The sequence below is a fragment of the Brienomyrus brachyistius genome, chromosome 1 (assembly GCF_023856365.1).
Source record: "Brienomyrus brachyistius isolate T26 chromosome 1, BBRACH_0.4, whole genome shotgun sequence".
Classification (NCBI taxonomy): domain Eukaryota; kingdom Metazoa; phylum Chordata; class Actinopteri; order Osteoglossiformes; family Mormyridae; genus Brienomyrus; species Brienomyrus brachyistius.
Genome location: NC_064533.1, coordinates 50048661 through 50059496, shown reverse-complemented (window position 1 = coordinate 50059496; position 10836 = coordinate 50048661). Strand labels below are relative to the sequence as shown.

General features: G+C 44.2%; 1 protein-coding gene across 1 annotated transcript in view; it reads left to right on the top strand.

The window, feature by feature from the left end:
- Positions 1–5017: 5017 nt before the first annotated feature.
- The window catches only part of asic4a (acid-sensing (proton-gated) ion channel family member 4a), a 71107-nt gene continuing 65288 nt past the window's right edge, over positions 5018–10836 (top strand). The window contains exon 1 of the mRNA XM_049012744.1: positions 5018–5924. Coding sequence (XP_048868701.1) covers positions 5349–5924 — 576 coding nt within the window. The 5' untranslated portion in view covers positions 5018–5348. The remainder of the gene's footprint in view (positions 5925–10836) is intronic.

The window sequence follows — 10836 nt, the reverse complement described above, 5'->3', positions numbered from 1 at the left end:
AGTCCTGGTAGAACAATCCATTCATGTTCCTTTTGAAGCACCTGGTATCTTAAACGTAGACCGTGTTTATACTGTTAATGAAATTCCTTTCCTCGGATCACTCAGCCTCGATGAACCAATCCAGAGCCAGCTTGGTAATAACCGGGACAATTCATCATGTTTTCATCACAGGGTGGGAGGTAACTACGGAGCCAAATTGCAGGTGGTTCCAAATTCCAAAGCCGGCCCTTTACTGCTAGTGTTATGGAATCCATATTCTTCTGGAAATGGATTGGGGAAAATCTTAGGAATCATGTATATCTGCATCATAATTAATTTAAATTAAAAATGTGTTTACCATAATTACTAAACAAATACTGAATAAGACAAGATGTTTGCCTGTAAAGAATTAAATCAAAGCTGTTCTGAACTAAACAGAAGCTGAAAACTTAATCTGAAGCGACTCTGCACTGAATTCTTTGTATCTTTGTATTTTCATGTGGTTTTGATGTGGTTTTTGCTTGTGGGTACAGGGAAATTCAAATCAAGCTTGTTACTGAGATTCTGTTCAAGCAAGATGGCCCCAGTACTCCAGACAATAAAATGAAATGGTCTCTGTCATTGACATGAACTGTAATTTTCAGCTTTTCGTATGGATACTGATGCAGGTGATGCAAATTTGTGACATGCAGGTATCACCTCCAGTAGCTCGAATTTTGGCAGATGACTTGTCAAAGCCAGTTTACAGCAGTTAGAAAAAGCACTTAAGCACAGCTAAGAACTACCTAGACGTTGTGGGAAGGAGGGAGGGACATTGTTGAGCATACTGTAAAATGAGAAAATAATCACAATTCAGCCATTTCAATAATTATCTAATTTCCCACTTAGACCACATGCTGGTGTACTTTATATGACAGTGGCATAAAATATATATTTATTTATTCCTGGATTTGCAATATCAGTGCAATGTTGTTTTGCCTTCTGCAAGGTTGACTTTCCTGTGCAGTTATACCAGACATTATAGAAGTAATTGTTTTATTTAAATAAAAAGAGATGGTTATACAGTCATGCCTGCGGTTCACCTACGCAGTGGCCTACGAATAATTTGGTTCGCGACCAAAAAATTTGTGAAAAAAAAAATGCATTGGATCGCGTACAAAATTTGGTCGACAAATTCCTCGAACAGATTCATTTTCTATACCAATGTAGCACTGGCGGGCTGCATGTCCCAGCATGCCCCGCGTGCAATTCTAAATAGTCCTTGTCTTGTGTGTATTCGGCCCTCATCCTCGGGTATATTTAGCGGGTGTAAATCTTCCACTATGTGTGCATCTTGCAGTTTTGTGTCTGACAGCCTTGTGTTGCCCTTCTGTGTATTCAGTTCTGTGCTCGTTGGGTGCCTGTTGTGGTCATTTTAAGGACTGTTAATAATTAGTATGATTTCTCCATGAGTCTCCATGTCTCTCTGCTCCAGCGATGCCTCGGTCTGCCCGTCGACACACTATATCGTGTTTGTCTTTAAAATTTTTACTATAAAAACCAGGAAATTAATTAACAAAAAAATATTATTTGGTAGTCTTGTGAACGAATTAATCGAATTTCAATGCTTTCTTATGGTTACAATTACCTTGGTTCACGTACAAATTGATTCGCGACCACTTTCCTGGAACGAACTGTGTTCGTGAATCGCAGGCACCACTGTAACGGGAAAAAAACCGCTAAGATAAATTTTGTATGTTGTAATGATAATGATACAGCATTAGCTGCTGATTATATGTTGAACAAATTGTGCATATATGATTATCTAAAATGTGATCGGTCTGTAGATTTCAGCAGCTGAGATACCGCTTGGAAACTGACTTGTTCTAAAGCCTATAAGCGACTCACATCTCTGTCACTTAACCGTCGTCTTGATGTGTGAATGCGTCTCTGACGTCAGTCAACGGTATAACACCCACCTCAGTGCAGGCACTGAACCTATTTTCACGTTAATTTCCTCATCCATCTGCATTTTGATTTGCAGCTTCGAATGAATAAGGCTCAAAAGTGATTTTGTGATAATATGTCATCCAGGGAATTTTGTGGGTGCCACTGTTGCGAGCCTGTAGAGGTTGGGGTGTCCGATGCTACCCCTGAGATATTTTTGTGTGTGTGTTTGTGGGAGGGAGGGACTGCATGTTCTCCCCATGTTACATGGGCTTTTTGTGGGTGTTCCGGTTTTCTACAGCAGTCCAAAAGCATGGAATTACATAAATTGGCATCTCAAAATAGCCCGTGGTGTGAGCGTGTGTGTGCTCTGCAATGGGCTAGCTTCCCATCCACCTCATGGCAACCATGTAGCACATGAATGGACGGATGTATGTGTAGATGCAGGGGCCAATGGACAGCTGCCCAGGGTGGCATCTTCTGAAGGGGCACCAACCTCCTCGTCACTGCCAAAGGTCAGCAACTTTTACCCCCCCCCCCCCACCCCGGAAATAAACAACTTTTCCAAAGAGGCATCATCTACAGCAAAGTATACTTATACCTTATTATGTACGCTTATAAAAATTATTACACTTGAAAATGCCAAGAAAGGATCAACAGGCAGAAGCAATGACATTTTGAACATTTATTTTGAAATTGTCTAAATGATTTATTTTTTGGGGGGGAAAGAATTGGAACTTTATCCAATGTACATGTCTGTGCGATATGTTTTTCATTTCATTTGCTGTGAATTATGTTGTATATTGCTTACTGAGTTTTTAAAGGTGTTAGAAAGCCCAAGGCCAGTTAGTGACATTTAACTAAGCCAGCGCTAAATGCTAAATCTGTGTACACTGCAGAAAGAGATTATTTCGGTAGATGTGTGGACACAGTTCCACAGAGGAAGCCCAACAACGGGAACAAATACAAATATCCGCCGTGCAGCTCTAGAGTCGCATCTACAGCCTGAGGGTTTCTCTTTGTTTTCTCCTTGTTTTTGCCTTGCAGTAGATAACTGTTGTGGTGCGTTATGCATAATCTATATGAAAAATATAAAAATCTGTAGAATTAGATTATACTTAATTCTCTCAATGGAATTGCATAATGTCATATATTGTAACGTTTGATGACATCATTTAACTCCCCTCTTGATTCTCACCCCCCTCCATCCCCCCCACTCCTACCCCCAGCCCGGCCCACAAGAAAAGAAATATTACTGCTTCCACTGTCTTTCCGTAAACATTACAGCTGCCCCTGGGGATCACCTTTTAAAAGGATGAGTAGTCAATAGGAGTGCCCCCAGGAAGGGCTGTTCAGTGTGCATTATGCTCCTGGTGAAAATCAAACCTTGGGGTGACCCAAAATCTTACAGATTTTTAAAACACACACAAGCCAAAGCATATTTCTCGCTTTAACTCCTTGCAGGGTCTGGCAGTCAGTAGAAAGCCAGGGTGAGTAGGGGTGAGTGGGGCTTTAGGGTGAGTGGGGCTTTAGGGTGAGTCGGGCTTTAGGGTGAGTGGGGGTTTTAGGGTGAGTGGGGCTTTAGGGTGAGTGGGGCTTTAGGGTGAGTGGGGCTTTAGGGTGAGTCGGGCTTTAGGGTGAGTGGGGCTTTAGGGTGAGTCGGGCTTTAGGGTGAGTCGGGCTTTAGGGTGAGTGGGGCTTTAGGGTGAGTCGGGCTTTTAGGGTGAGTGGGGGTTTTAGGGTGAGTGGGGCTTTAGGGTGAGTGGGGCTTTAGGGTGAGTCGGGCTTTAGGGTGAGTCGGGCTTTAGGGTGAGTCGGGCTTTAACTTTCCATCATAAGCCAGGGCTCCATTTACAGAATGTTTATTTCCTCGTGTATATTCAGGTCTTGATTCACACTTTTATAAAAAGCCAAAATAAACAATATTCAGTCTGCCAGGTTTGTGAGTTTGTTTTTTTTTCCTGATTGTGGCATCACTACGAAATGTATCCAATTAAAAAGCTGCAATCTGTATACGCCATTTGCTTTTCAATCGATAACAGCGTTTTGTTTTCGAAATGCTTTCCCAGAGTTCCGAAACAGGTCTATTAGGAATAGGAGAGCACTTATAGCTGCTTCGCCGTTTTAATAAACTGCCCTTTGCTCACTCCAGTCCTATAGACAGCTACCTGTCATTTTCTGTGATGGCAGAGAATGGCTGTTTTTAATGGATTCGTATCACTCATCATACGTCATCTTTTCCAGAAAAAAAAAAATCTGCATTTATAAGCTTTTACCGCCTTAACAAGTGGCATCAGATGGATCACACGTACAGAGATGAGAAATTCACTTTTGAAATAACCTTCTGCATAAATGACCCCACCCCCATGTATCGAGCATGACTAATCCTAATGAGAGAATAAACTGTGTATTGGAACGAATCCTTTAATATTTTTTAGTGTATTTACAAAACTTTTTTTTTTTTTTGCTCACGGAATATACCGTATATGAGAATCGACACAGTAAGAGATTAGAATCAATATATTTATTTCAACACGTCCGGCATCATCTGCTTACAAATTAGGTGTCCACTAATTTAAATTCGAGCTGGAGCCTTGCTATGCTACCATTAATTCCTGATAAGAAAGGACCGTTGTAGTGCCATCCTTAATCTCTGACACATGCTTTTACGTGATCAATAGGCTTCTACTTTTTTATCCCACCCACCCCCCAAAAAAGAGGAGATTGATTGGTAAGAGTTGTCTGATACTCATTTCCAGTTCCCTCGCTCCTCATTATTGTTTCAATTAGTCACTCGCTGGGGATCAGGGTGCTTTGGGGAGGGGGGGGGGTGTAGATGTTAAGAATTACGACCACCTTTCTGCCAGGGTGGGAGGAGGGGAGTGGCTCGAACAAGTGAATTAACCGGCAACAGTTATATGGGAAGTGGTGGGACGAGGAGAAAGTTCTACCCCCCCCCCCCCCCCTTTTTCTTTCCCAGTGAGAAGGTAATATTCACAACGTTGCATGCTCATGAATTATTAAGCAGCCCCTCATCCACCCACTGCATGCTGGACCTGCGAGATGCTGTGTTTCCATGCGTGGGTCAGAAGACGCCTGTCTGTATTCCTTTGGACAGCTGTGCTGGTCCTGAAAAGCCAGGCTGCGCGTGCTGCTCGGAGAAGGTTCCGGAGGAGTGGCAGCAGAAGCGGCGGCATCTGTGTCCGGCCGTGGAGGAAGCAGCGGAATCATCCAGAGCACTGCTCCCACTCCTGCTCCTTTTTTTCTCTTCTCTCTCTCTCTCTCTCTCTCTCTCTCTCTCTCTCTCTTTCTCCCTCTCTCATCTCCCTCTCTCTTTCTGGAGTTGAGATTTGCTCCGGAGACAGACAAGCTGCGAGAGTGAGGGCACTCGCAGGAGCAGGGTTGGATCGCGGTTGTCACGGAGCGCAGACCTGGCTGCCCACATGCCGATCGAATTTGTGTGCAAGATCAAGTTTGCAGAGGAGGATGAGAAGCCGACGGGCAAGCAGGAGGGGGACAGGGAGAGTCTGATCGAGGAGAGCTGCAGCCCCCCGGTGAGGGACCTGGCTGGCTTCGCCAACTCCTGCTCCCTGCATGGGATTAACCACATCTTCGTCACCGGCCGTCTTGGCATCCGGCAGACCCTGTGGGCACTGGCCTTCCTCGTGTCGCTGGTCTTCTTCCTGTACCAATCAGCGAAGTGCGCCATCTCGTACCTGGAGCACCCGCATGTCACGGCGGTGAACGAGGAGGCGAGCCAGGAGATGGTGTTCCCCGCCGTCACCATCTGCAACATCAACCGCTTCCGATTCTCCGCGCTGACGGACGCCGACATCTACCACCTGGCCAGCCTGATGGGGCTGCCGCCCAAAAATAAGGAAGGCCACAAGCCCACAGACCTGAAGTACCCTGCCCCTGACATGCAGGACATCTTCAACAGGACGGGCCACCAGCTGGAGGAGATGCTCAAGAGCTGCAACTTCAGTGGACAGAACTGCTCCGTGAAGGACTTCACCGTGGTGAGTGTTGCCAAAGTAATTCAGACTTCTCCTCTGAGTTTTAACCAAGAGAGCTGTCAACATAACAAATAACTTTCACCAAGCATTTAAGAAGTAAATTTCAGCTTAATAATAAAACAACTTCAAAGTTTCCTTCTGTATAAACTGAATTCTGAAATTCCGCCAGGGAATTTCACAAGAGAAATCGAGTTCCTGTTCAAAAGCGCCAGGTCTCACATAAAGGCATTTATCTTGACGCGTCTCAGCAAAAGGATCTGCGTATTTTTGAAGATTTATGTGCTAAGATGGGGAAATTATAAGCCGTATTTGGGAAATCTTTAATAAGGTTGATGATGTAAAAGCAGCCGTGCGGAATAGCTGCTGCAGCAGATGAGGAAGGCAGAGTCGTGTTCACTTTTCCCAGGCAAACAGTGCTTTAATGCTGCCGTCAGTGTCAGGGGCTTGTAGAGTGTGTGGTGTTTAAAAAAAAATAAAATAATAACCACTTTCTAGCTATTTTCACAGAACCACAGCCCCGTTGAGCTGCCGCATGGTGTTATTCCGGGAAAAATGCTCTCCCATCACTGATTATGTTCTCCCCATTACTAGGATTAAAAAAAAAATAACTACCACAGGTCTCGAATTGGCCAAATAAACAACCTTCAACTCCGACGTGTCCAGACAGGAATGTCATGAGTGTCTTACATACTCTTTATCGGAAGGTGCAAGCCAAATCCACAGCTACATTTTCCCTACTTGAAACAGCACAAGACCGGAGGCAATTTGCATCGAGATAAGCCTCACCGTAAGACCTTTCTGAAAGTTGCCTCTGTAATCAGAATTATTAGGGGTAACTTTGATCAGCCATTTGCAACAGAAAAGAAAGAAAATTTGACTAATTTTTCTTTCCTTTTTGAATCTGTCAGACTTTTTTTTTTTTCCTCTGTAATCGCAGTTATCTTCAAAGCATCAGCAGCGAGGGGGAAAAAAGTGCTTTTCTGCACATCGTAACATTGTAATTTTTAATCCAACAACGACAAATGTCACCTACTACAGGGACATCAAACAATAGATGGCGAATGCGGCAGCTATTAAAATTTAATTATGCAAAGTTGTTTTGAAGCTAGAACAAAGCTTCCTTTTAATGAAAACTGTTTCTTCTGTCCTGACAGACAAGTTCTTTATTTGTGCGATAAATGATGAGCTCTAGAAATTGTTTGTCCCACGTTTGCTATTAAGCCTCATGTACTTCCTGGGGATCAGAAATAGCTTCATTATGGATTAAGATCTTCTGAAAGTCTTTCAGACCCCCCCCCCCCCCCCCCCCCCCACACACACACACACACACACACACACACACACAAACATTCCCCATTCCTCTCCTTTGGTATGTGATACTGTGGGATTGTCAATGTCCAACAAACGTCGAATCACGTCCCTTACCAAATCGTAATTTTCTTCACGACTGATGGTAGAGCAACTGAGGCCGGTTGGAGACGACGGAGGACGTGGGGAAGACGGTTCAGTCTGAACTTCACACCGCCCTCAGCGTTTTCCAAATGTTCAGAAAACCATAGGACTCTTCCACGGCTCAGTGTTACAGGATGACCATTAAACACCATGAGACGGAATGGCAACTGAATGTCAATTACAGTATAGACCAGACTGTAGATAGGCAGGTTGGCGATTTGACAGTGAACTGGTGGTTTGCAGACTGAATCAGCTATTGGCTACTTTTACTTTTTACTCTGAGGATGCAAACATGGATCTTGCATAAGTTTTCATCCAAAATGCGTTAATTACATTCAAATAGATGAGCAGTTCAACATTCCATATGATGTGAAGTTTTGTGTACTTTTAGTGTATTAGAGTGCTGATGTCGTTCATATGATGAAACGTTTTGGAGAAAACGTCCATCCATCCATTTTGTGTAAATGCTGGTCCTGTGCAGGGTCGCAGGGGGTCCGGAGCCTGTCCCAGAAGGTAAGGGGGGGCATGGCAGGGAACAACCCAGGATGGGGTGCCAACCCATCGCAGGGCACACTCACACACCATTCACTCACGCATGCACACTCACGGGCAATTTGGTGACTCCAGTCAGCAAGCTTTTGGACTGTGGGGGGTTAACCGGAGTACCGGGAGGAAACCCCACAATGACACGGGAAGAACATGCAAACTCCACACACAAAGAGCCATGGCATGAAGTAACGGTGTTACCCACTGTGCCACCCCTAGTAGAGAAGTTTTATCTTTTAATTAATGGTAATTGTAAAGGAATCTCTCCATCAGGCTAATTCATTATTGTGGTATTACACATACTATTGAACAAGCATAACCACATCCTCCAATCTGCTACAGAGTTCATTCTATTTTATAATAATACTGCTTGTGGTGGGAAAACAGTACTGTTCTATAAATGTAATCTATTTCATTGCCTGGTGTTTGCATGGGTGATTTCCCTCTCATTGCCACAAATACCTCAATCTAGGATGTGCTCACAATCTGCTGGATTCTCAGCACGCAGATGTTAGTGTCAGAGCATTTAGTGATATTTAAAGGCAGGCACCCTTTAAAAAGCCCCAATCATATCACGCAACCTTCCTCATTTACGTGTAGGCTGCACGCCTCTTGGGCAAGTTAATTGAGTGAAATTTGCATAAGAAATCATAAGGTTATTTCATTTTAAAATTGAATTAAGTTCTTGAAGCTGCGCTTGCTGGGTGGGATACTTTGTGTTATAGCCAGAAAATAAGCTGAATTGCTCTCCGGTAAAACAATTTTGCTTTAGGCTATAATTAAAAGTGCCAAGGTATTTTTGATGGCAATGAACAACTTGGTTACTAACTTAAATGAATAATTGCAAATTTCCCATTTTTAAATATTTGCATGTCATTCATTAGAGACCTTCGCTTCTCTGAATATTTGGGTAATTTGGCAATATTACGCGAAAAGGAGCATTTTGGGGCTGTTGGCTTATTAAGCAGATGTGTTTGCAGATGAATGAACATTTTTCTTTTAATGCGATCAGGCTTCCTTTTGCATAAATTCATGAGTTTAGCAAACAGAGGGAAAGAGACGGTGGAACCATCCATAAAATCCCGTTTAACTCTTGGATAAATGTTCCCGGCGTTGCGTCTTCTGTCAGCGTGTCCGGTCCTACTGCAGCTTTTGAGAAATTAACACCCCCTCCATCTTTTATAACCAGCGTGGGCTGCAGCTCCCAAAAACCCCCCCCCCCACCCGTGCCACATGCAAACAGGCAACCTAGTTTGTTTCACTACTGATAAGATTCCTGCCTAAAAAAGACTAAATAAATGAAAATATGACCTCTCTGCAACATCTCCATACCTTCAGCAGCCCTTTATTACCAGCTGTGTATGGGAAATGTATTTTAAGTGCTCTTAATTATCTATGTGTGTGTTCAGACTTTTGGAACATAATCCCTAAATGTTAAAGATCAGCAGATCTTGGGTGAGACTTGTTCTCCATGTGATCTGTAATTCTGACCGGAGGCCTTTGTTGTTTTGTGGTTGGGGATGCTCCCCTATGATTGTCACATGGGTATAGAAGGGTATGAATGACATCACCCCGCCCTCCCCCCGCAGAGCCCGCCCCCCCTAATTTCACCACCACCCCCACCTTCTCTTGACAGAGACGGAGGGCCTGAGACCGTGAAAGTGACTGCATTTCTGGGGGCCCGTCCAAAAAACTGGCTGTCAATTAACCTCGCAGTCCACCCTTCACCCCCCCCCCCCCACCCCACAGCATCAAGCCTCCTTGGTCCATCAGGCCACTGGACCGGTGACGCACTTGCGGCTGGCGCCCCCTGCTGTTCGGGCCACAAGTCTCAGCATGTCGCCATTCACGGTTGCTACGCAACCTTTCGTTTTCTACGCTATATCTGTGACTCAAACTCTCTCCCAGCCTGGCTGTTAACTTAGAGAAATGGGGGGTAAAAAAACATCTTTTCAAGCAACTCCCGAACTCAGAAAGGTTTGGCGTTCCGCATCGTCATTCCGAGCTCTCCGACTGAGATGATCGTCTGCACCCAAGTCCCAGCGTCTGATGAGACAGACTGGAGTGCACTTCCCCATTCCTCCTCCGCGTCGCCCTTTTCCTTAATAGCTGGCGCTACTGTGATGTGAATCACACTCGCACTATTACTCTGCGTCTCACAGAAGGAGCCTGTGCTGCTCAAGACTGCTTATTGTATTGAAAAGTGTGGGGGGTCTGTCTGGTTTATTTCCTTTGGTCACTGATGTCTTTAGCAACTGAGGAGCTGCTTCAAAATAGGCCCATTTAATGCACTGTGGCCATGCCGAGGTGGCTTCCCCAGCTGGCCCTCTGTATCCCCCCTGCAAGGGCCCCTGTGGCCCATCCTAAGATGCTTCTGCCATCGGAGTCACGTAGATTTCTGTCTGGTGAGAGTTACGCAAGGCTGCGAGTGTGTGCCATCGAGAAAGATGCCCGATAGGGGAATCAACTTTTTCTTTAACAAGCTCGTGCCCAGTTTCTGCTGAAATAGCTGCCGTTTGTTTTGCAAAGAGTAGCAAAGCAGTTTGGATTGTCAAGTAGTAGGTCTGCAATTCCTCAGAATGTGCTGTTTTTAAAAGCTCGATTTAAAAGTCAGCAAAGCCATTAAGGTTCCTCGTTAAGCCTGTTTAAATGCAGTCAATAGTATTTGCTGCAATTCTCCTGCAGTTAATGACACGTAATTTGGCTATTTGCTCTTTACTCTTTGTAGTAGATCACAATAGCTTGTCAGAGATCTTTCTGAATACATGATGATCATTAGAAAATAATACAATGATCGTTTGTCATTTTCTTATTGTTGATTTTTATATGCTGTTATTTAAGGATCCCCCGTTTTTCTGCTGAATATCTGAGCTGAGAAGATTTAAACTAAAAACACACGTAAAAAAACAAACCGTAC